This window comes from Argentina silus (assembly GCF_951799395.1).
Source record: "Argentina silus genome assembly, chromosome: 10".
Taxonomy (NCBI): Eukaryota; Metazoa; Chordata; class Actinopteri; order Argentiniformes; family Argentinidae; genus Argentina; species Argentina silus.
The window spans coordinates 4,072,462-4,099,774 of NC_139664.1; the positions used below are offsets into that span (position 1 = coordinate 4,072,462).

Sequence of the window (27,313 nt, forward strand, 5' to 3'; positions counted from 1 at the left end):
AATAAGTCCCTGGAGTGGGCCGAGGGTGAAGTGGAGTAGGGTGGTGTTCCTAGTGGCTCAGGCCTGCAGCAGCTGTCCTGTCAGGGCGGGGTTTCTGTCCCGGATCAGAGCCGCCGTGATCTCAGCCAGCCTCTCCACGGACCTCGCCCAGTGCTCAGCCTCCTGTAACACACACAGTCTTGGGTTACGCTCTGTATGCTGATTCATACTGACACACTGCAGACATGCTGTTTGGATTGTGGACTACAAGCAACATCCTCCTGACGCACACACAGACTCTGTTAAGATACAGTACGTTCGCATTGTATACTGGGCCGTCTCAACAAAAACAATCAGACAGAGCAAGGATCCGCTCCATTTCCTGATCCACACAAACATGGACACGAACACAGACACTGTTCGAATCAACATTTGATTGAGCTCAGACAACAGTACTGCCAGGATAACTCTCACTCTCACTCACATCCAGTCGTCTTGCACCAAGTGACCAAAGCAAATGCAGAATTTCCCTGGGAGAGTCTATAATCTACACTAAAACTTAACCTACACTGGAAAAGCAGCCCTTTGCACGTTATTTTGTGTAATACCTACCGCATGTCCGACACAGATAGGCCAAACAAACATTTAGAGTGAAAACATCTGAATTCTCTAAATCAAATTGGTTAAAAACCCAATTCTGGGGGGGATTTTCGTGACTCACATGTTATTCGATAGCAAGTTCAATCAACAGCCGGAAGCAATTTCAGGGGGGGGGCGGGGACACAGCAAAATGAAAGTGCTTTATTATATTTATCTGATGTGTGTTGCTGAATTACAGGTCCTGTTGCACTCGTAACCCGACAGCTTAGGCATTCTTTACAGTTTACCGTGCATGATATTGGACAGATCTACAGAAAACCACACATTAAGTCAGCGCATAGTCTTTCTTGAAGCAGGGCCCCCCCCTCTGGTTTTAAAGGCAGTCTCTACTGTTGTGGTTGCTTTGCTTTCGTGATTCCTCTGCGCTCTGTCTCTTTTTTCCCCAGGCAGCCTGCGTGATGCTCTTTTAATGGTTTTCACTCCCCATTCCTTGCATTGAGTGCCTCCCGCGGTGGGCGGCCCAAACTCTGAGAGAGCTCGCTGGTTTCTGTCTTTCAGACCCAGCGGTCTTTAGAGAGCTACGGTGCTGCAGCCATTTCCCACCAGCGGCCTGATATCCGACAGGACTCTCCGCCTGTCCTGTACTGCGATGCTTAAGCCGGTCAATTTCATTATTATTCAAACAACAGTGTACGGCCAATCCTGATCACTAAGACCTCTGAAAATACAATATGTAACAAGTCACTGCCGTAAAAATCATTGTTCTCGTCGTACAATCTGTAGGCCTTTGTCCCGTTCGAATACTGGCACCAAATGCACTTGGGATGCACCTGACCCAAACTGATTCAGCCCACCCCTGGGTGTACATATCCAGCCAGGCCCGAGGAGACGATCCCAGAGGAATGTGACGAGGTATGAGAGCACGGAGCGTGGAATCAGGCCTGACCGTGGTTAATAGGAGCGAGCACGCTGGATGCAGAACTCCTGGAGCACTCCCTAATCAGAACCAGTGCAGGGGAGAGTCAGATGACACAGATTTTCCACACCACGAGGGGAATCGAGGCTAAAACGCTGGAAGACGGATCAGCGTCTTCGTCTTATTGATTAAAGCAACACAAAGTCATAATGGAATCAAAATCCGATAGCTTTGAACGGGCTCCAGGAGCATTTAATTTGAGCATTTCCTGTGCTTTCTCGTGTATGTTTTTATATTTACATTTGGCCCTGCTTTTGAGAAATCAAAAGAGAGAAAAAAAAACAATAGGCTTTTCCTGTTTTCTTTAAGATGCATCAAAGTCATTGTTCTTTTACTTTTAGTAGAATGAGGCAACAAGGAAAGGGGCCAATACATCTGTGAGCAGTCAACAGAATACGGCAACCAACACACTTTTTTACCCCAAAAAGCTGACTCCATATTCCACCATTACAGGAATGCGTAGGTTTATCTAGGAACGGGAACTGGGAGCCAAACCTTTTTGTGATAAATCAAAGCATTCTCAGAGAAATCTGATTGCTTATTGTGCAAACCGTGAAGAGCTGCAATCAAATCAACGCATTATTTTTGCTCGTTATCTAAAAACAAAAACAAGTGTCTTCGGCAGAAATTGGACAAATCACTTGTTGACACAGACCGCAACAATGGGTTCTTCACACGAAACCAATTCTGATGGGACATGTGTTTCGAGGCATTAGTGGCTACAGGAATGATAAATGTAATGAGGAGGATCGGCATTAGTCCATTACCACCCAAGTGCATTGATGAAGGCCATGGGAAAGTCTTAAAGAAGAGTGCCATTGCTAATGATAGCAAAACAGACCTTGTAAAGGAGCTATCAGCACAACACGATAGGCCGCTGGAAAACTCAAATAAAAGGGGAATCAGGCACAGCAACTGCAGATCACCAAGGACGATCAAAGTTTTTAAGCTGGTCTAAGACTCATTTCCACTCCAAAAATACAGCTTTTGAAATATGAATCATACTTCATAAAATAGCGTTATTAAATCAAGTAGCTGCTCCCTCTCTGGTACATGAGTATGATGCATTGCGAGTCCTTTATTGAGTCACTGCGGCTTTTAGTGGTCACAACTGTCGCTCAGCGTCCATGTCCTCTCCTGAATACGAAGCGCAAAAGGATGGAATGGTTTCAAATATCAGTCTGTACACCCAAGACACCAAGATATATTAGCATATTTAACTGCTTTCAGACTGGAATGTATCCATAAGGAAACGGCGCAAGTAATCAAAAGTTCACTCAAGTAACCGCAACTCACTCAAGTTACAGTACTGGATGAGCTTGACAGACACTGGGTACCTCTCCTGACCCTGGCTCTCCCACAATGCCTTTCTGCCAATGGCAGGGTCTCTGTTCTGTCTTCTTTCCGCTGGGGACCGTCCAGGAAGCATAAACCAGCTCACTAATGAGAGGCTCCCTGGTCCATTGTTATGGGCACATGCGCGGACACACGCATGCACGCACGTACACACGCGGAGACACACACACACACACACACACACACACACACACACACACACACGGAGACACACACACGGAGACATACACACACAGAGAGAGGGGAATCTGAGACGAGGGGGATTTTCATTTCTCCATGCACCATGTAGTCAGACCCAATAACATGTCCTCGAGGGCTGAGGTGGTTTTCCACTGCCTCTCAGTCTTAGTATCTCTTCCAGGGTTTTAGGAGATGGAGAAAACAGTTGGTTTAGGTGGAAGCACCATACACACTACAGTACAGGAGAGGGCTGAGGCAGCACTGCTCTTCTGGGGCACATGGAACTGACACCTGACGTACACTACCAGTCAAAAGTTTGGTACACACCTTGCCAAGAGTGTGCAAAGCTGTCATCAAAAGCAAAAGGTGGCTACTTTGAAGAATCTAAAATATAAAACATATTCTGGTTCGTTTAACACTTTGTTGTTTACTATATTATTTATATGTGTTCCTTCATAGTTGTGATGTCTTCGATATTAATCTACAATGTAGAAAATAATAAAAAAAATGAAGAAAAACCATTGAATGAGAAGGTGTGTCCAAACCTCTGACTGGTACTGTGCAGTGAAGAAGAAGTGAAGTATTGTAGCTCTGCCGTGTAATGAAGACGGTATTGTACTATACTGTACTATACTGTACATGGATGGTATTGTACTGTACTGTACATGGATGCTTCTAAATGATTGGCTATGAGGTATGTGTGCCAATCAGTCCTGATCACCAGTGTTGTGGAATACAACGTAAATCAAACATGCGAGTAGGATTGGTAAACACTTATTTCGTCAAATGTATTTGTTGTAAGTCGCTTTGGATAAAGGCGTCTGCTGAATACCCTAAATGTAAATGTAATGTAAATGGTAAAGATACTGTACATCTGCTGAGCAATGTCGCAATGTATCTATAAATGTTCCATATCTAGGCCTGGTTTGTTCAAGTAAAATATTCACAAACTGTCTGGCCTCGTGCAGCACCAAAGCAGTCCTGCATTAATCTTAATGCACTTGATGATGGAATATACTTCACCAATATCAGACATGAGGTAACCTCACTTTCCACTTGATGATGACAGTCTGCCATGGATTCTTACACATAAATTCTCCCTGCCAAAAGAGTCATCATTTGTTCACATTGGTGGAAAGATTGTCACAAATGATATATGCTGCATTTAATGCAAGACCAGCACATATATTAAGCATTAACTCTGAAACATAACACTCCCTTTTCCAGTAACTCCTGCTACATCAATTACCCACACATCTAATGCATCACAAACTGAGATCTGGACATACCGTATGTCAACTTAGGTATCGAAATGTTGAGATAAATTCTGATAGTACATCATCCTCAACAAACACTCTTAATTTCTCTCTCTCACACACACACACACTGCACACGTCAGGTACGGTCCGTCTTTCCCAAGGCTGGATTCGATACCGTGTCACAGATGATCACAATGAGCTCATGAAGCAGTGTCGTAACCGTTACCCTGCGTGAGGGAGACCCTACTTCAAGGTCTCACGACAGCGACGTCACGGCACGATGATGATCATCCACCATGCAACCAAACACCACACACACACACGCACACGCACACATGCGCGCGCACACACACACGTACGCACGCACACACACGCACACAGGCACACATGTACGTGTGCACGCACACACACACGCGCGCGCTTGCACGCGCACACACACGCACAACCACCACACAGCCTTGTTATTCGAAGCTGAAACCACGAGTTTACAGAATGGAACTTCAATCATTAGGGTCTATTTTTGCTTACTGTTTAAGAGGGGATTTTGACAGGACTTAAGACTATACGTCTTTGAACAGGAGAAAAAAAACAAAAAACATCAGAAAACATCAGTAGACCACACAATAAGCAATCCTCGGACTAACCATACTCTTAAATGCCACAGATGCACTCAACCTTTCCATTGTGGAGCAGTGTGACTGCGCAGCGCTCCGCCACACATGAAGGACCTCTTTGAAGCTTTGGGCTCCGGCAATTAGGAGTTTTAACAGTGACAATTTGCACGCCTCTGTCATTCTAAGATCTCAGCCCCGAGGACTGCTACTGAGGGCTCCCATGTCTAGTTCCCTTCATGGAGTGCCAGTTGAGCTGGAGTCCTCAGTAAAAAGAGCTCATGGAAAAGACTTTTAAGAAGCACCCAGCCAAGTGCACTGGAAAGAGCCCTTAGAATCACACCAGCTACCCGACGGAGAACAAACAGCGAATGAATAAGACTTAGAAAGACAGTTTTATCACCTCCTTTCATCGTCGGAATGGCTTACTGTCATCGTATTTTACACATGACAAATGTTTGGGGGCAAGTTGCGTTATCGATTGCTGGTTGTACCGTTAGCCACTTGAGGGCAGTCATAACTAGCATCACAGCTAACCAGCAGCTTCTAATCTTCCAGGAGTCTAGAACACTCTGAGGACATTCTTTGGTAGAACACTCGGAAATTATCTTGTTGTTGTACTCTTCATCCCCCTATTATTGTCTCAAACAATGAGGTGAAAAAATATTTCTCAGACGCTCTCCCCAAATGACCCATGAGGTGAGTCCAAACTGATACAATAGGTCTGGAAAAGAAAAACCCTAGTCCTTGGGTTTAAAGGGATTGTGTTTCAGAATTCTGACAGCACGTCCTTTGGTGGGTATTCAGGTCCCAGCACCCCCTCCTCGAGTCCTCTAGTCTCTCATTCAAGGGGGAGGCAGTAGCTAGAGGCTGAACTGAAATGGGGGGGGGGCAGGGGGGGGTAGCAGGTCCGGTTACTGTCCGGTCCAGAGACCCGATATGAGCCCAAACACCAAAGGTAGAGTAACCTCATCCAAACAACTGACCAGGCTATCGTTTGGGCCTTGCCTCGACCGACCTCGACTGTGAGCCATTGAGCAGTAGGAATAATAAGAGATTTGAGAGGCTAGAAATGTGAAAAGCTCTATGTTTGCCAATGAAATGACAAGGTGACTAACACATTCTGTGACACTTAAAGAGGGTATTTGAGTCTTTTGAATCACTGAGGGCGAGGCGTTGGAAGTGGCAAGATGCCCGAATGTCTGTATTTAGAATGACCTTGTCACTCCCACACTGCCTCACTTCATTTGAAAAGGATGTGTACTGAGCATATAAGCCTGGCTGTCTTTATCCTCCTCCACTTTTGTGTGGCCATGAGTTTTCTCTCAGTCTTTCCAGCCAAGGGAAACTGCACTTGTATTGATACATAGCTGTGCTTTAGACCCCATTGACATGACAATTGTTGTCGCAAAAACCGGTCATGGTAGAGAAAGAAAACCCTTTCAAAGTGAGTTTTCAAAATATCCTGCCAAAGGCATATATCTATAGACTTCCCCTTGGCTAACCAAACAGCGTGTTAATCAATGTAATGTGTGATGTCTTCTTTCTCTGTCTTGTCTCTTTAAGCCAGAACAAACCCCGGTCAAAACAGGACACAGAGCATTTCAGAAGAGAAAATAAAGTAAGCTTATGTTTCCGTCTGCTCTTTTCAGAGTGAATGCTGTGCTATTTCAACAAACTTTAGTGAGTGATGACTTTGTTTGAATTTGACCCACCGACAGACATACATCCAAACAATAACCAGGACAATGGCTCTTTATAGAGAGACATGAAGACGTGGGGAGAATATATATATAAATATATATACCAACCCCTACATGTGGTATGGGAACCCCACATGGGAATCCCACATGGGAACCTCACTCCCACCCACACCCAGAGTGATGCCTCATTTAATTATCCCAGTAGAAATAACCCACATTACAGTTATAGTAAATATTACACAGTCTGTATCATAGGGCATCTGAGGTCAGATTCAGGTAGTCTACAGGTACAGGTATTTTGCTCATTAACACACTGGCCGTGACGCACCCTGGATCTGAACCCCGAGCATCCTGGTCACGGCTTCGTACCCTCACTTCCACTCTAAACACAGTGCAAGAATGCAATCGCGGACATGCCTCACGCAAGCCAAGAAAACAAACACTGGTGCAACAATGTGTTTTTTTACGCTGCTGTCAAAACAACACCATGTCACAGACTAAACCACGAGGGGACATGCAGGCATAGGGCCTATTGGATGCAGAGTGTGAGACCAAGTGGGGAATGGAATGATCCACACCACACTTATCAGATCACCTCGTTAAAAAGCCCATCGCCAGAAGGTTACAACTCACTTACAGGCGTAACAGAAGACTCATGGACTCATTCACTCAGCCGTGGCACGTCTACGATGTTGTGACCTTCTAATATGCATACTTAATGATTCCCAGGGAGTCTACTGAGCCGAAAAACATCGGCGGGATGAATAAATGCCACAGCAACGAGAAGAAGAGCGAGTTTTCATTTTTCATTCAGTTTTGAGTTTTGTTCTGTTCGTTGCCTTGGGTGTGCATCCTTTATTCATTTCACGCTCATTCAAGGTGTTCCGTGAGGATTTCCCAAAAATACACAACTCTGTGTTACAGCGAGGTCCTCCACACATGTAGCCAGAGACAGAGAGCTGAAAAGTGAACTCTACTACTCTAAAAACAGTCATTAAAAAAAGCCTGTGAACCAAAAGTGTAATCCCCCCCCATGTGCTGCAGTGTGCTTCACTTAACATCCCTAAGATGTGGAAACGCTACCAGCCTCTGCTGTGGGTGGTCAAAGCGAACTCAAAGCAAGTGGTAAAGCAAATACATAAATGAATACACTCTGACGTTCCTTGCCTGATTGAAAGTTTACAAACTAATTCAGAGGACCTGGAATGTATTAATCCCCTATAAGATTATCCCCTTTGGTTTTCAAAGCTCCCTCCCAATTGGATGCAAGGGCCTGAGTCAAGCTGCATCACCCGGGAGAGGCCGTCGCTGGTCTTTTTAATCTAAGAAATCAAAGCTGAATAAACACCGCTTTGGTATGTCTAATTCCTCTCGCCAAACTGTGGCGGTTGAGTTTCACACATACCGACACACATCTGGCGCACTCCGCGCGCAAGAGATAAAGCCTGATGTCCTGCACATGTCACCGCGGTCCAGATCTCCTGAGGCTCTGACCCTAACACTCTACAAATACATCACCAGAGAGGGGGGCAATCCAAGGGCTTCTGCCTGTACAGAGATGTCAACCGTCCGCAAGGGGAACTGATTGTTTCTGATCTGCGTTTCCAGGGGGATCCATAATAATGGTGACGCGTATTATTATGAGACAACAAAGAGAAATGATTAGCCTCGTGACAGGGGAGAACACTGTCTTAATGAGCGGGGTGGATTTTGGAACATAAATCTGACGCTAACGAGAGAAGATTGGCCAGCGCTGCTGGATGTGTCTTTGGAGTAACGAAAAACAGCTTTTCAAATCCCCAATCATCTCTCATCAGCGTTAATATTTGCAAACATTTGATTCACTTATCTACTGTTCATTCAACCATGCAGTTTTCCAGCGCAAGAATGTTTTTCCAAACATGGGATCGGTATTTTGAAGTGGTCTCAACAGTAAAAGCAAAGTAACAGCATGTTACTGTGAATCAGTTGCGGGTTCTCTTTGAAGAGTTACGACAGGCCAATACGATGTCAACTTCTGTATGATTTATTAGCATATTGCATAGTTACACTAGGTCTTTAGATCAGACCTATCTAGTGAGAGTCTTGTGAAAGCCTGCTACCAAAGGGCAATCTAAAACAAATGTTGTTAATACTAAATACATGTAGAATATCTACATAGGATAATTGTTGGATTTTGGTTGAGAAAGGTTGGCGGCAAATGCCCTTGATTCCCTGTGACCCCCAGAGAGGGAGCAGGTCACGCAGGTCCAGGAGGGCCACAGTAGAACTCTGCTACAGAGTATACAGTTTCACCTGCCTGCCATTCGGAGGTGGATCTAAACAGGTAGAGGAGAATAGACCTACTGTATAGAGCCTTCCCTTTTCTCCTTCTCAGTCTGTCTCTTTCTCTTTTTTTTTTAGGGAGCAGCTAATCTCCTCTCGGGTTTAAGATTCCTGGTCTCGGTTCTTTGAGAAGGAGGAAACGCGGGGAGGGTAAACATCAGGGCTCTCACTGCGGGGATTACAACACCCATATATCACCGTGACAACTCCCTTTTCACTTGGTGACAGGTCGCTAGGACCCTGTGCGAGGGGGGATCCGGTGACGCTTCCTATCGCCGCGGCAGCCATTGATAGGGTATATGATCACCGCTCTCACACCGCCGGCTCAGCTTACCACGCTACGCCGTCTCCCGACACTCACCGCCGAACTTCTGCCAACATCTTAAACGGTCAAAGTGTTCACACATCACAGCCCACGATGACCACTGTGCATCTTTAGTGTGGTAGACGGAATAGCACAAATTGCAACAGGTCGGCAGAAGTGCTTTGATCACATCTCTTTCCACAAAGGCACTGCAGTTCATTGTCCGTGACTCCATTTGCTCGGCTCGGGAGAAATCTTTTACCTTAGGTAAACATGGGAATCGCACCAGGACTCAGCTGTGGGTGTTGCTGTGAATAATGTACAACCACAGTCAAGGCTCATTTGCAAAGATGAACTTTGGGTCCAACGAGACATTTCTAAAGGCCAATGAGGTGGAGGATTTTCCAAATTGAACAACCAATTTTTTGGACCAAATGCAGGTATTCATCCAAGGCTAAAATGGAACTAAAATTGCCATTAAGTTACTTAAGGTATACATAAGGTATGCCATACTACTGTAAACAAACAACTAAAATTCATGTCATTCTCAGTTCAAATTCAGGGTGTGTCCTGTATTCCCCCACTATGACACATATTTTACTGATCCCCAATGTTCTTTTCAAGAAAAGAATGATGGAAAAAAATTAAAATAATAATAATAATAATAATTTAGGGAGGAACGAGTCATATGCCATTCAGCAGGACATATATCATTACCTATTAGGCCTAAGACTAGGAACTACAACGCCCCATTCTCATCCTGGACTGAGTGCATACTGTGTAAAACCCTAACAGTATGCCTCCGTAAGTATTTGGACAGTGAAGCATTTTTTCTTCTTTTGGCTGTATTCACCAAAAGTTTTGATATAAAGTCAAACAACAAATATGAGGTTAAAGTATAGATTGCCATATTTTACTTAAGGGTATTTGTATAAATATTGGTTTGACCATTTATTAACAACAACACTTTTTATACATAGTCTTTCTATTTCAGGGCACCAAAGGTATTTGGACAATTGGCTTGACAGGTGTTTCTAATTAGTCAGGTATCTGCTCATGTACTGTTCAAGCAAATGCCTCCACACTCATTGGACGGCACTTAATTCGACGGCAAGACAATGACCCCAAACATACTGCCATAGCAACTACAATTTTTCAGGGCCAAAAAGTAAAACGTTGAAATGACTGGCCAAGTCAATTTCCAGATTTAATCCATTTGAACATGCATTTAATTTGCTGAAGATAAGACCTTAAAACAAACAACTGAAGATGGCTGCAGTACAGGCCTGGCAGAGCATCACCAGAGAAGATACCTAGTGTCCGGTGGGGTCAATGGGTCGCTGACTTCAGGCAGTTATTGCATGTAAAGAATATGCGACCAAATACCACACGAGTGCTTAATTTAGAAATAATATTAGTTTGCTTGATTTCAAATTCAAACTGTTTGGAGTATAGAGCCAAAAGAAGAAAAAATGCTTCACTGTAAAAAATACTTAATATGCAAGGCACTGTATCTGAGCTTCTCAGTGGTCATGATTCCTATGCGTTTGACAGTCAAAATGTCTAAACAAAGGAGAATTGGGAGTGAAGGGAGACTTTCTCTTCTGGTTCGACACAGTGGAAATACTGCTGTAGTCGCACACATTGGTAATGTCTTGGCACATAAGGAAATTAAACATGACAAAAACAAAACTCACGGATGTCAAAAGGGTAAATCGGGCAAGTCCCAGACAATAAGAAAGACTGTTTTCAATCCGATATTGGAGACTGTTTGTTACCAGTGTATGTTTAGTGATCCTTATCAAATGACAGTGTTCTTACAACAATAATCCCTCTTGATGACTAGTTTAAGAATTCCATCTCTAAACAATTGGAAACTGTAGCATACCCAAAACAAAACAAGATTGCTGTTTAACATTTAATTTGGGCCCAACAAAATGCAACAAAACATTCACTAACTTTCCATTCTTGTTGGAATGACTGAGTCAGCTCCCTGACACTGCCTATCAGTAAGCGCAACATCTCCGATACACAAAACAGAACTCACTGTGCACAAAATTGTTTAAATAAATTAAAAAGATATTTGTATATCTTAAGATGTTTTTAAATACCCTTGACAGCACCAACTCCAACATGAGTTTGGAATACAGCAGTGTGCAACTGCATCCCCTACATTTGCCGGCTGTTTAATTCAAATCAACATAAATTATCGACACCTTCTCATGGACATAAGTTTAAGATAAGTTTAAAGAAGGACTGCACTGGCTGATTTCGCTTGATTTTCCCCCTCCTCATTTTCCAAAAATGCAAATCAGAACAAGATTGGTTTCTTTAGGTGTGGTTTGATGTGCCATCCAAAACCCCACCTTCAAATTGTCAGGGAAAAGAGAGGCGTCATCTGTGACGCCTGTGTATCATAAAAATACTGGGTTTATGTCCAAAGTTATAGGTTTTACACGTTTTAGTCTCCAAACACATCATTGGCAACTTCTCTGTGGCTCAGTTGGTAGAGCATGGCACTAACAACGCTTAGATTGTGGGTTTGATTCCCGCTGGGACCATATATAATGAAAAATGTATGCACTCACTACAATGGATAAAAGCGTCAGATAAATGGGATATATTATATAAATGGCATATATCACCATGTTTCATTGACTAGGCGCCGACGTAGGATTTGTGAAGTTTAATTCATCAGATATTGGCCAGTCAATTTTCAACATAAATATGAAATAATACAGAAGCTTTGTGCTTAAGTTGTGGATATGCATTATTGTAGAGAGATATTTGTACATAGGGCCAGGAGGACTGACAAAGGGAGGTGTTGGCAGCCATTTTGACAAGTATGAATAAGCCCATCTGGGAAGAATTATCCTCATTATAACAAAAAACCTATGAAAGTGATTTATAACAAGGTCCCGTTCTGCTGCTCCACTATCTCATAACGATAAGCATTTTATCATGCCGAACACATATTATCTCCGTCCACTCCCTTCCCGCTTCTCTTTCTCCCAAAGAATTTCAACAGGATGACTAATTAACAGCCTCACTCTCCATAGGTCAGGGGAAGACTCTGGCATGCTCGGCACCTGAGAGGAGCGTCTGATAGGAGAAATGAAACTCATATGTGAACCAGTGTGTAGCATGCTTCCCAGTCAAGAACACCAATATGAAGCACCCCGCTTTAATCAGACGACACGTTGACGTCAAGGGGCCGGTGGATATTGCCGACACGCTGACCAAGAGGAAATGGGAATCCATCCTCATCCATCACTCAGGTCCCCCCCCCCCCCCCCCCCCCCCCCCCCCCCAGCTCACGCTGGCAAGGCTATAACAAAATAACCTGTTCAAACCTCCCTCTGCCTCTCCCTCCCCTGGCAGCAAGGTACTAGCATTGATTTGTGATGTGATGTTGCTGGCAGGAAATATTGCAATCATTTGTCAAAAACATTCAGTCGATCATAAACATGACACTCATTGGCATAAGTCTTACGCAAACAATATTAGAACAATTAAAAGTCTATTACTGTGGTTCTGGGGGTTTTGTTTTAACAAAAAGATAGCAGATATCATATCTACTTATTTATTTACTTACTGTTGTGGATAAGACTAATAATGGAAACATTTGAAAGCGTTCAGCAATGTATCTGCCTTTACATATCCAGCCATCTTTCATCCTGTCAGAGGAGTTTTTCATATTTCGAGAATCCTGTAATTGCAGACAGCAACAGATTTCAGGTCAACCACATCAACTCTGACAACTCCAGTGAACTTTTGACAGGCGGCTAGGGAACACCATACAGAACATTCCCACCAGACACAGCTGAAGCAGGCATGTGGTACGGTGAACATGTTAAACAATATATGGTGTGAAAGTTACATGGTCCTTCACACTTCTTTAAAACTTTACTCCCTTCCTTTATATCGTCACGCACACACACACACACACACACACACACACACACACACACACACACACACACACACAGCACAGCACAGCACAGCACAGCACAGCACAACAGACAACACAACAGACAGCACAATTAGCCTCAAGCCTAGATACTGTACGTGAGGAGACAAGACTCTAGAACAAGGAGCAATACATTTCCCATTCTGTTTTGTTTGGCTTTTTTCACAAGTGCATTCCAGGAGAACTCTGAATTCACTCGGGCAGTACTTAAGACCTGAAAAAAAAAGAATAAAGAGGCATACCTTTGAGTGATGGAGCTGGATACCATAGACCAAAATATTTCGGAGCTTGGCTCCTGTGGCGAGTTCCATTATGGCCGCCGGCTCTCCCGTCCTTTCGCTGACTGACGAGCCGTCCGACACATTCAAACGCACCTATCAAAACACAGCCCGCCGCGCCCAGTCAAACATCTCTTGCCAATGCTGGAGATCTCTTACTAAGAGAGAGATTATGCATTTCTAAGCAATTAACACTCATTGTCCAAACAGTCGTTAGACATGCTTTGACTGAACAAGGCCTGTTTGTTTAAGGTGCGAATCGAGGAGGATGTCAGTGGAGTGTGTGTCGGAGTTCTGGGTAAACAGACGTCGTCGGATGAGACTTGGTGCTGTCTGGGGTTCTAATCCCTCTAACTCAGGTGTAAATCTTCGGGGCCTAGAGTGTTTACTTAGATAGATGGGCCCACATTAGGACAGCATAAACCGTCCCAATGACTCACTTAGTGCGTCACACTTGAGGGAATGAGTTTCCACTGCTGTTTAATTGTTTTTTCAAATATTACTGTTGACAGATTCTCGACAGGGTGAATTCACTCCAATATTTTTTCCATATACACTGGTACAATACAGTATACGTATATCAGTAATATGTATTATTAGAAGCAATAGTGACACAAGTTGCATTTCAAATGTGTAAATCTGCTATAAATACGCTTTTTATCACATACTTCACTATACCACATGATGAAATAATATACAGTACCAGTCAAAAGTTTGGACACACCTTGCTAAGAGTGTGCAAAGCTGTCATCAAAGCAAAAGGTGGCTACTTTGAAGAATCTAAAATATAACACATATTCTGGTTTGTTTAACACTTTTTTGTTTACTACATAATTCCATATGTGTTCCTTCATAGTTTTGATGTCTTCAATATTAACCTACAATGTAGAAAATAATACAAAAATAAAGAAAAACCATTGAATGAGAAGGTGTGTCCAAACTTTCGACTGGTACTGTACATTTCATCACCATCTGTTTAAACTCAATAATAAGTGATTAGATTGATTAGATTTGCCAAAAAAGGTGTCAAAGAGACCTCCCAGAGTGTGTCTTTAGTTCGGTTTAGGTCTAGACCAGATCATAACCAGGCACACACTAAATGCATTGGCACACACTCTGCGAAACTCGATTATCTCCCACCCACTCTGATTACCATCATGAGGTCATTGTTTAACGCTACTGACTGAACCCATGAAAAGTAACATGTGCCGTCAGACGCCGGCCAAAAAAACCCGACTGTTGATTTTAGCGCCCTCCGTGCCTATGGCTGTGAAATTTGGAGATCTCTTCGTAAAGTAATTCTCGTTTGGAATTCGGGCCACCCCACCTATTCTTATATTCTTGACCTTCATGTGGAACATTCTAAGGCTTCCATGAAATCAAGCTAGCCAGGGAGAGCATTTCTTTTTAATAAGCTGTTGGGTGCTGGGGGTCTTTTTCTTTGTCTCTACCTGTGGAAATGACCACCCGTCCACAGGATGAGCTGTGGGAAACATGTACAGATGCTTTTACTCTAGTGTGGCGGAGAGAGTCAATCCCACCCTAATGCAGCCTGGAACCAAGCCCCACGCCACCAGAGAGGAGCCGGTGTGTGTGTGTGTGTGTGTGTGTGTGTGTGTGTGTGTGTGTGTGTGTGTGTGTGTGTGTGTGTGTGTGTGTGTGTGTGTGTGCGTGCGTGTGTGTGTGTGCGTGCGTGTGTGTTCAGAGCTTCACTGAACAGCTAGCAGGGCCTTACACAAATCAAAGCAAAGGTTTAATCTAGTTATGCTGCGTGACATTTGCAGTGATTAAAACCGAGTTGTTTTGAGGTAACAACTCACTGGAGACAAACTCGAATTCAACCTCCCCAGGTCCACAGTGCCTTTTTCACTCGCTTTGTTTTGGCAGTTGTGCTGTTGCCGGGGTTGAAAGGTAACGTCAAAAAAGTAAAACAGGGTCTTTTCAAAGACAAATGTTTATTTTTGGTTACAATTAGATTTTTTTTTTTAAATGAGCTCTCATGTGTCAATGTTGCTCTGTGGTTGATATCGACATTTCAACCAGACCAAACGTTACAGCAAGTGAGGCTTTCTCAGGGGGTGTATAGGGTTTCTGAACAGCTAGACAGCAACCTGAGGTAGACTGCAGGTGACATTTTTACAAGCTGAATAACATTGGCTAGCCGTGTAGAACATGTATCTCGACGAAACCAGATCCAAACCATGCCAGATGTCTGCTTTTGAAACACGCAAAGTAAGTATATGTGTGTATACAGTATAAGTATATAAGTGTGAGAAACGTCTATTCCCTAAAGACTCGCTAAACGGCTGACTAGGTCCACTGGTCTCACACACACACACACACACACACACACTCGCATACACAAACACGCACACACACACTTGCATACACAAACACGCACACACACATACACAAACACGCACACTCACACAAACACGCACTCACATAGACAAACACGCACACACACACTTTCTTTCTCGTCTCCCTAAGAGCACACACTGGCCACCTTGTTCGAAAAATGATAGCTAGCTACTGGGATACCCAACATCAGTGCATTCCATGGTCTTTGCTAGCTTACAGTTCCATTCTTAAACCAACATGCCCAATTCACGATAAGCAAAGGAAACAGTCAGGGGTGCAGAAAGGCATACAGGGATGAAAAGGTTCCATTTTCTCTGAAAGGTCTATCCCCATGTGAACTCACCCAAATTATGACCACTGGATGCAGGAGAGCTTGGTTCGACTCCTCAAGGGCTCTCGTAGTTTCTCCCACTTCAGACAAGCAAGAATTGTTCACCTACAGACAAAACAAGTGTAAAAAAAAGAAAAAGACCAGAATGTTGAAGAGTATCTGTGGATACGTGAACCACAAAGAAATTACTTTCTATATAGTTGCCAACTGCTCAGATGAGACTATTTTCTTTTTGAAACAACATCAACATCTTATCATACGTATAAACAACATTCCTAATGTTTACTCTCACTAATTTGTGTTATGTGTTTCCAAACTTCCAAAGTGTGAACTTACGGAAATGTGGATGAAGTTCCAGTGTTTTGACAGAGACCTGGCATTGTCTCCTGTCAAGTCTGGCATAATATCCACCTCCTGAAAGACAAAGTAAGAACTGTTAAAAACTAAAAGCAAAAACTGTTAAAAACAGAAATCCATGATTATAAAGGTTGAATAGAACAACTAATTATGCGTTCTTGATGACCACATACTGCTTGTTAACGATGTCAAATTCGTTGTGATATTGGTAAAGTCAGGTGCACTCTACAGTATTTAAACCAAGGGTCAAGGGTCAAGGCTCAAGTCCACAGAGGCCAAAGTCTTTCTGTTTTTTATTTTTCTCTGGCACTTCATTAATCAGTTAGCAACAAAGTCCACACACCTTCTTACACAGAAATAAATCAACCTCTGATTAGAAAGCAATGACGAAAACCAGGATACCGTGTGTAAGATCAAAGACCGGAATTATACACCCTTGATCTAGAGCAAAACTCTCTCTCCACAGCAAGCGGCCATGTTAGTGCACATGAAGGTAACAGGGGACCACTTCTGGACTTTCTTTGCAGCTATAACCGGTGATAAAGCTGTGTGAAGAAGCCCAGAACAAGAACTTTGCATGAGCCCAGGTATATTTCATTACACTGTAAAATTAAATCAATATACAGCGAAAGCCAGAACAGTAAAGGCTTGTCTGTTCATTGTACAAGCACATTATAACTCCTTTATCTATCAACAGATTCAGTCTTGGCATACGAATTGCATAATGCTGAATAGCATGCTATAGTATATGGACAGCATTCCATGTGCATCTCTGTTGTTTTCCCAGTAATTCGTCCCTGATCCTGTCTAACATTTCACACACGGATGAAATAAACACAGAAACAAACTAAAAAAAAAAAAAAATCTAGTTTGTGATTGGCACTCACAGTTGTACAGCTGCAACCGTTAGAATAACAAGAAATCAAAATATGAAATGGTTATGGGAAACATGTGTGAGTGGGGGGGTTAATTGGTCCTGAAAGATAAGTGCCCGTGACTTCAAGTGAAAAACCATTTGAGTCCGAAATGTAGATTTGCAAGATTAAATACTCTTAAATCTAAACCAGGTTGGGCATGAAATCCTGGAAGTGGAATATTTGTTTAAGACCAGGCGAGGCCAGGGGGGGCCAGGGGGGGCCAGGGAGAGACAGGAGCTCAAGGACCAACAACACACCAGTGACTGAGGGAGACTCTCAGTAACCCCAAACTATGAGCTACTATTCAGATCACTACTCCCCTTGTAAACTACTTGTAGATGGTTCAAGTGTCTAATATGTATAATTGTGTGGAGAAGTGAATCTTTAAAATCTAGAGAAGATAGAGAGGATATCGGTATATACAAGGACAATTAAGACTCAATCTAAATATTTGTTTATTTCAATTCAAATGTAAATGTCATGCAAAACTATTACTCTATTTGAAGGGGATGAGGTCAGTTTTCTGAATCCTCTTCTCCTCCTCTTTGTAGAGATTGAAATCAAATCAAAATGTATTTGTCATGTACATCGCATACAGCCATAATTGACATTGTGAAATGCATTGGGATCTTTCTCCTCCCTCAACAACAACAGTTCAGCAACAATCAACACTAAGAGTAACACAGTGACAACTGAAGAAAAGTGACAATAGTACTCGTGCAAATAATATGCAATAATGTCAGGTGTGTCAGATTCCCTCTGAGTCAGTGTTATCTGAGCTGGAGGTGTCACCTGTCTCTCTTTCAGCTGCCCCTTGGCACCATGGCGGCAGACACACTCTCATGTCCTTGCCTCTCGCATGTGGGGGAGTCTGGGCCTCATGAGAGCAGCAGGGTGTGTAGATGATATGGACTCTAGATGAAGATCCAGTGGTCTGGCCTCATCATCTCCCTCAAAGCTAAAATAGTATGCGTGAAGGTCAGGCTCTTGATTTGAACGTGACAGCTCATTGCAGAGGATAGCAGTGTGCCAATATTGGGGAGATTTTGCCTCTGGGGATCGAAGGCATCACCAGCAGGGGAACCAATGGGGAAAACAGCCGTGGGTCCAGTAAAGGCACCAGCAGGTGGACCATCAAAAAGAACCAGCTGACACGGTAAGTTTACAAGTTGAAACTTGATCCGAATATTTTTTTCCCCCCTTGTCAGGATTCTGAATGTGTGGCCAAGTCACAGGGAACGATGTGGAGCCAACGTTGCGGTGAGGGATCGTGGCTGTGCCTAAACAAAGGCAGCTGGGAGGGACCTGGACTGTGCCCCAACCAATGAAGTGGTGAGAGAGATCTTGGCTATGCCCGAACCGATGAAGCGGTGACAGACCTCGAGTGCGCCCAAACCAGTGCCGGGGAGAGGGAGAGGGAGAGCTGCCATACACAACGTTCACCACCAGGGGAGCTCTCCTGATGACCCGATGGGCTGGGGGGACAGCTCCAGCAGTTATGCTCCTCTTCATCAACACTGTCAATGATTATGATTGGAGGAGAGACGCCATCACCAGAAACAGCAAGGCTGTTGTGCTTGAAGATAGATGCATAGATTGAGTCGTCGTAGTTGCCGTAGCAGTAGTTGCCTTGGTAGTAGTTGCCGTAGTAGTAGTAGTATTAGTACTTCTTATTTTGGAGGCAAACATTGCCTGATTCGAAATGTTGAGATACTCTAACAGAAAAAAAGTATTGACATTATATAAAAGTTAATAGATCCGTACAGTATAGTATGTACGTATAATATACAGTATAGTATGTACGTATAATATACAGTATAGTAAGTACGTATACAAACAGTACAGAACCCAAAGAGGAGTTCATTGGGCTGTGTCATTTCTGAGCTGTTCCTCTAGCAGTGTGTGCAGTGTGCACATGATTTATATCGTATAGGTCGAGGCTAATCTACGGGGAAAGGGAGTGATTAGATACATGTGTCTGAGGATTATATTTCATCTGACTTTCATCAGACTGGATATGAAAATACTATCTAATACTGAGCTCAAAGTGTGAGGCGATAAGAGAGAGGATGCGGAGGAGGTGATGTGTCTTTATATCAAATCCTCTCTTCTTGCGATGAAAGTCTGTGCCTCTGACAAAGTTCAAAGAGGAGAGATTTATCCAGAATCTGTACAAATTGTAGTGGAGGCAAAATATTAAAAGATTATACATGGGATTAAATTACTATACGGGAAGAATTATGTCGCGTAAAATTCAGATTCCCTTGGCATAGACATCGGAGGAGCATAAATGAAATGTCACTTTCCTTACCGAAGTTAGGAACTAGTTTGGTAATATCAGATGTTCATTAGCATTCCAGACAGCTAAAGATTTCCTGACTTTGATATTCAATTTAGGTAACTCCTTTAAAAAAAAAAAAAACCTGAAGTACTTTGTATGCAAGAAATAGAACAGTTGTGCATACATGAACATGGTTAGTCATGTGTTGCATTGCATATTTACATCAGAGTCTCTATTCTCCTGCATCCCTCTACTCTGGGATCACATCCTGATCCCCTAATCATATTCTCCTCAGAGTCACACACACTCACTGCCAAATCCTCCACCTGCACACATACACACTGCTCCGTGTGCTCCCAGACAGGCTCAGCAAGAGCTCTACCTCCCTTATCCCTGTATTAGATTCACAAATGGCACTGGGACAAAGCTAATTCCTCATCCTCCATTTCCTCCTGTCTCCTTTCATCTTCTCCAAAACCCCTGGGAAGGACATATCTGGTCCCAGACACGCGCACATCTGAAAACACGACCCCACTGGCCACCTGAGTGCAAAGTCGAGCATGGTTCCAATCAGGCTGGAACGGGCCGAATGAGGACCCCATACGTCTCCCAGGGCCTCGCCTGGCCCCGCGACAGCCAGATCCGCCTGTTGAGACTGATGAAGGACTTGGCACGTCTTTAAAGGAGGATGAGCTGTCGGAGGTCAGTGCAACACGCAAACACATCATGCGCAGTGCATTTCCGCTCTCTGTGGTCAACTACCAAGGGAGGATGTGTATGTTGACAATATGAGAACCTGTTCAATGTGGAGAGCGGGGACGGAATGAGGAGCTGGAAGCTCTTTTCAGAATGACTCGGAGGAGAGAAGTGAAGACTCATCGCCGTACACTAAATTAATCAACCCTATTACCATGGCATGGCAAATATGACTGCCATCTGCTTTTCCTCATGGAGGGACATGAGAGGTGAGAGGAAGCACATGGAGAGGGGGGGGGGGGGGTGAGAGGGTGGAGGACAGTGTGGAAGTCTCAGACAAGCTCCATTAGAGGTCTGACCGCAGACAGCAAATTCAACCACTGGCCCACCCAAGTGGAGCTCACATGGTTTAGGGGATATGGGATGTGGATACGGAAGGGGAGATATAATGAGCAATCTCACAAACATTGTCATCATCATCATCATCATCATCATCGTAATTATCATCATCCTACCATGTCCAGAACTCCCATGGTCTTCTGCAGTGTGTCGGCCAGCCCTGTAGCCTGTGCAGACCCACCTGTGATAACACTGGCCGACTGGGATAGGGTCTCTGGGAGAGAAAGAGAGACGGTTGGCTGCAAATCTCCATTACTTGGCAATGACGATCATCTTTAAATGTTGGGAAAATTAATTTACAATAACACTCATGATTTGACTTGATGTAACACAGGACGTGAAGGCTTCCAGACTGACTGACTGACTCTGACTGACTCTGACTGACTCTGACTGACATCGACACTGACGCTGACGCGTGCGCACACACGCACACACACACACACACACACACACACACACGCGTGCTATGAACGAAAACACTCCTACATATACAGCACTGGGAACAGACAAACAATGAATTCATTCACACAGAAAAAAGCTCTGGGCATAATTATCAGGTCCGTTACTGTGTGCCACACTCCAGTTGGTAATTGTTGGTGCAGGTGCATACAGAGGTGAAAAGTAGGGCTGTGTTTATGTGCATTTTTTCTGATTGTGTAGCCTCCTTGCCCTGACTTGTATGCCAAGGCATTCCCGACTGAAAACATCCTCCTCTTTCTCTAGCCTAACAATCTAAACCTAAACAGAACTGCAAAGCATATTGTCCTTGGAAGACAATAAAGGACTCTATTCTATTCCATTCTACTCCATTGAAATTTGACCATACATTCTTTCATATGGGCACACAGAACCGTCTTTCAACAACGTGACATCATTTGTGTAGCTAGTAGAGGGAAGAGTAATAACAGAGACACCAAGTTCTCGAAAGCAGCTGGTTACTGGTCTGGATGGAGCGAACAAAGAGAATGTGTCTGCTATACAGGCAGGAATATTCATGCAGAATTTACTGAAATAACTACTTCACATAGAGTACCTTTGATAATGGACTCTGCTGCAGCCAGATCTCGCTTGTAGGTCACCTAGAGGACAAATAAGACTTTAGTACCACATTAGATACCACTCATACCACCACATAAACCAATATGACTACATACTGTGCAGTATAATGAGATTCAGATTCACTGGCTTATTTCAGAGCTATGAAACCGCAGAATTCCTCTTCTGGTACATGATACCAATCACAACTTCTGATTACTGGATTTAATTGTATAAAAGTCAAATCAAAGTTGCGTTCATCAGTATCGATTCCAACCTGTATTCAGTTATCTACAATAAACCAGTCATGAACATAAACCTGTGCCAGGATGACGGCACAAGATCTAAATAAGAATGTCCTAAACTGGTTCTCAGGCTGGCTCACCTTCCACAGGGTTGGCGGGCCCTCGATGAGTTTGGCATTGGTGCCACAGTACTGCAGAACCAGGTGGAGACACTCCGTACCGAACTCAAAGTCTGACTCACTGCACTGAAAACAGAACACAAGAGACAGAAGGCTGTTGACGAAGCATAATAAACTTTGTCAGCTTAGTGCACATTTCGTGAGCAGTTACTTAGTCTTCTTTGGATAAACAAGGCAAGAAGGGAAGGAAGGGCAAAATGAGAAGAGAGTTCATGTGAGCATTACACTTTGGCCCATCGCTGGGAGAACGTTCTGGAATCAAGTTGCGGCCTCTCTGTAGATCTCACAGATAATGTGATCTAGGCGATGAGCTCATGGCTTTAAGATACCAGGTGGACTACAAAGGTGAAATCATGCTACCTGAGATAACATGTGGGCAATATTTTATCGGGTTAAAAGAGAGGGGCTTTTTTCTCAGGACCCTGGAACTGAAAGAGAAATTACAGTAGAAATATGGTCTTGGTCCTGTGGTAATCTAACCTTGAGCATTTTCTCCCGGTACAAAGGCGTACACTGGGGACAGGATAGTGTGTCTCCCCCTTTGTCTTTTCAGCCCTGAGTTCTGCCAGACTCAATGGATGTCAAATGGCAAATGTGCAGCTCACGCAGATATTTTCGAGAACATGTCCTACAGTGCTAACTTGACAGACACCTTACACTTTCCCACTTTGACGGACAGAAGTGAAAGGGGGGGGGGCCCCACTGGAGCCCAACCCCGTCCATGTCACATGCATTTACATCACAAAAAATGTGTCGTAATTTTCGACCAAACAGTACTTGACTGGCCTTGACACCGCAAAGTGAAATTTGCCCTCACATTCTAAAAGTCAAAGCCAAAACCAACAGGGCTCCCAAGTAATCTCAAATTCATATGCGCCAGGAACAAAAATAACTGCAGACAAATGGGATTCCAATTGGAGCCTTTAGCTCTTAGCTCAAGGCTTCCTGCGTCCTTCAAAAAACACTGGTATCTGAATCACCATCTAATGGAGCCAAGGTTCAAATAGCAGAGCTTCGACGAGTCTGGGTTGCTTGAAAAATAAATAGAGCAAGGTTCTACACCACCAGATTCATGGTAGGCAAACATAAACAGCTAACCACGTATAAGTGATGAGTCTATGCTTTAAAGGAGCAGGTAAGCAGTAAGTCTGTCCGAAATCTGCCATCCCTGACCACCACAGCGAAATTAAGTTTGACGTTCCAAACAACAACAACATCCTCCCTAATAATAATATAAACCTGTGAAATGGACTTGCTGTGTCGAACATAAGCTGTTGTGTTTCTGCATGCGTGCCTGACTCGAAGAGGTCGCCACGAAAGACAGAAATGTGAAAATCTGTGTTAATTCCCCTAAAACACACCTGGCCATAACATGTGTGTATACAAACCAAGTATTGGGTAGGACACTCCATTTTAGAAAGTGCATTCACAGGACCAAAACAGGTCAAGGGATCTTATTCCCTGATCACTACCAATTCAACATAGTCATTACAAATCTTTTAGAAAGCTTGAATGTTACAAACTGCACCATTAAGATAAGAATCAACTCACTTATATGATTTTAGTCAAAGTCGAAATACATTTTCCAGGTATTCCTCAATTCAAATCTTCTCATATATGAACCAAAGAACTTACAGTTGGACTTATCCAGTACTGTAAAGTCAGCACGTTTTACTGCAGTGTTATTTTAACGTTACCAAACGCCAAATGGCCGTTTTTTTGTTTAACAGAATGATGTGCTGTGCTGTGCCAGAGTGTATTAATGTGTCATTTCTATCCCAGACATAATCAAGTCATAGTGAAAATGATAGCACCCACACCAACTCTTCAGCGTGAAACCCTGCAGGTTCTGGCACATCTGTTGAACAATGAACGACTGTAAAGAGCTGTGATGTATGAGAATCATAAAGTCTTTTGTCATCAGGGCCATCGCTCCGCGTAATTATTTCTCAAGCATAAATCTCACTCCAACTGTCACCTCATGTGATTCGAGGGACCTTTTAAAGCAATTATTTGACATTGAGAGGGAACATTATATATTTTTAAAAAAAAACCTGCAGGAGTTGGTGCTCCATTTGCAAAGAAATAGTGCGTGTCTGAGGTTCTCTTTTTACACCGACAGAGAAGTGAAAACAACTTTGCAGACAAGCATACTCTAAATTTGCTCGACTATAAGCCTAAGTTTTGATATTGCTAAGCGCATATTCGTTGACACATTCCCATTTAGGAGAGAGTAGCGAAGAGCAAATATAGTAAAAATGCAGTCCGTCAACAGAGATGTTATTAATCAATTAGCCGATTTATCAATCTATCAGCCACATCCCTTCAGACGTGCTTTCTCTCAAGCATGCTCTCTTACATGTTGGTAAAATGGCTTTTAATACTTAGCCCAGGCACCCTGTAAGCTCTTTTGATTGAACAGGACTCTACCACTGTTTGTCCAGGTGACGTTGGTGGACAGGAGCTGCCTACCCTCTGATAAGCCTGGTAGATGACATCATAGAGGAAGCCCTGGGGCATCTCACTGGCTCTGTATTTGGCCCTCTCCAGAGAGTGGTCTAGATAGTCCTCCGATGTGGTGGCGATGACCGTAGACACAAGGGGCCGGATAGCCCCGGCTGCCTAGGGAAAAATAAACATCGTAGAAATAAACAAGTCACTCTTCATTATTCGTTATGGGAAGTAAATAAATCAATGTTAAATTGAAAAATGGTTTCCGATCCTATTTTGGATCATCTTGAGGCGTACCACACTGGTTCTGACCATGGGGGGGATTACAACAATAAATCCACGTTAACCAACACAGCTTGTGTACACAATGCCTTTCCTCTACAATCAGGAAAATCTGACAACATTTCTGAGATAATATTTTCATCTATCCATGGCATGACTGAAGATGGAAAACCTCAGCTGTGCAAAAAAATAAGCATTGTCAATGAGATAGAGAGGGTGATTGACTCGCAAACTAAATGAAAGCAAACATGTGTTATTAGTATTACACATGTTGTTAAAATCAAAATTAATCTTGTGCTCTTTGGTGGAGACTGACATTCCATCATGATTAGGGATACTGGCAAGATAATGAAGACCAGAACCTTGGCTTTAAGAGTCACCGACATACACTTACTTACTTTGCTTACTCCCTAACACACACACACACACACACACACACACACACACACACACACACACACACACACACACACACACACACACACACACACACACACACACACACACACACACACACACACACACACACACACACACGGGGGGGGGGGGGGGGGGGGCCTCACCAACACACTGTAAATGTCAGCCCAAGATGTCAAAGGGCCTGCTCTCACTCTCCGTCTCTGTGACCTGCCTTCAACATCGTCCTCTCACAGCTAGTAAAATACAGCTTTGAATCATTGTGGTACAAACCTCAAGGTGTCTTCCACACAGCAACCACCACTATCGGCCCAAATGTTTTTCATTTAACATGGGCTATATATACTCTACCATCGGGAGCAATGAATCTGACAGTCTGATCGTCTCCACCATATAAAGACTGATTTGGTGAGTAAGACATGACAGATGGGCTTTAGATACAACAGCACCAACCCAAACCATACTCTGCGGATCTCAAATATTTTCCTTTCACATTGTCCTTTCCAGCACTGCATCAGCAGCTATGGTGGCTAGGTAATCAGGCCGACCCAGGCCAGCACAGTACAGCACAGCTCAGCTCAGCTCGGCTCGGCTCGGCTCTGAAGTGTGATCTAGGGTAAAGTGAAACATAAGGGAAAGGAACAAGCGGAGGACTTATATGGTATACAAACCCCCTGCTCTTTGGCAGCCATTGTTATCTTGAGGAGGAAGTCTTCCTTCACAAAGGGCCGCACTGCATCATGAATGATGACCACTTTTGGTTTGGAGAGGGCCGATCCGTCTTCTCCCTCACTAAGGGCTTGGAGTCCATTAAATATGGATCTGTGGCGAGTAGATCCTCCGTGCACCACTTTGACTTTTCTGTGATGGAAGCGGTGGATAATGTCCATCATCAGATCCAGGCTCTCCTTGGCAACCACTACGACTACGCTTTCGATCCATGAAACTCTGATGAAGAAGTACAATAGGCCTATTGTTAAGAACTTTTGCAGTTTGATTTGGGAAACAAGTGTGTGTCATGTGTTTTGTGTCATGTTGTTGTTTTGGGAATCTGTACATCTAAAGAGTCCATGTCCAGAAATGATGTAACCTTATGATGTGATACTGTGTTCAGGACAGCTTAATAATTCCACCTGACAGATGACTTTTCTAGCACATTGCATGGCAGTGACAATAACCGAATAAAGAACCGTTGTCTGTCTTAGGGAAGATACAAATGAGAGTATTTGTTATATCAAAATAATAGATTCAGTAAAAATGCAATTAAATGGAAGATACTGATTAAAGACATTTCAATAGAACAGTTGATGCCTACTCACTCGAGTGAAATATCGGTTTCCTTGACACCCGTGTGAAGTTTGTTTACCTGTACCAACTCTCTCGACCAACTGACAAGTGGCAATATGATGGTGCAGGTTAAGACAGAATGTTGCAAAGTTCAACACTTCAAACGTTACCTCTCGAAAGCTTGAATTGTGTAGCTTATCAGAGGTCTGTTGAGAAATTTGCAGAACTGTTTTGGTGTCGATAACCCTGTTCTCTCTCCAGAGCCGCCGGCTGGAAGAACCACAGCAACTGAGAAATCGACGCTGCAATTCCCCGCTTTGAGTAGACTCAACCCGGCTTCGCGGTTTGAGAAATGTCCTGGTTCAACAGGCCTGTCCATAACGTCAGCTCCTTCTTGCATACTTCAAGGCACTTCATTCATTTGAAGTCAAAACAACGCTGTCACGAAAACATATGATTCTCTGTCCGTGTGCAGTGTTCATTAGCTCCGTGTTTGGGCGGAGTCGAGCCTGGTGGCGATTTGCATTTCGCCTA

At 43.5% G+C, this 27,313-nt stretch overlaps 1 protein-coding gene across 1 annotated transcript; it reads right to left on the reverse strand.

The window, feature by feature from the left end:
• crppa (CDP-L-ribitol pyrophosphorylase A) lies at window positions 1-27,313 on the reverse strand. Its single transcript, XM_083678851.1, has 10 exons — window positions 26,950-27,313; window positions 26,164-26,440; window positions 24,815-24,964; window positions 22,304-22,408; window positions 21,917-21,962; window positions 21,000-21,097; window positions 16,570-16,647; window positions 16,246-16,338; window positions 13,506-13,637; window positions 1-162 (listed from the first exon to the last, which is right to left on the reverse strand). The coding sequence occupies exons 1-10, from the start codon at window positions 27,177-27,179 to the stop codon at window positions 58-60; spliced, it is 1,314 nt and encodes a 437-aa protein (XP_083534977.1). The 5' UTR covers window positions 27,180-27,313; the 3' UTR covers window positions 1-57.

Excerpts from the sequence above, each read along its gene's own strand:
- crppa (XM_083678851.1), bottom strand. The coding sequence starts at position 27,179 with ATGCAAGAAGGAGCTGACGTTATGGACAGGCCTGTTGAACCAGGACAT. Across the intron at positions 21,963-22,303 it reads GCCCGCCAACCCTGTGGAAG|GTGACCTACAAGCGAGATCT; the intron begins GTGAGCCAGCCT and ends TTTGTCCTCTAG. Across the intron at positions 16,648-20,999 it reads CCATGGGAGTTCTGGACATG|GAGGTGGATATTATGCCAGA; the intron begins GTAGGATGATGA and ends TTTGTCTTTCAG.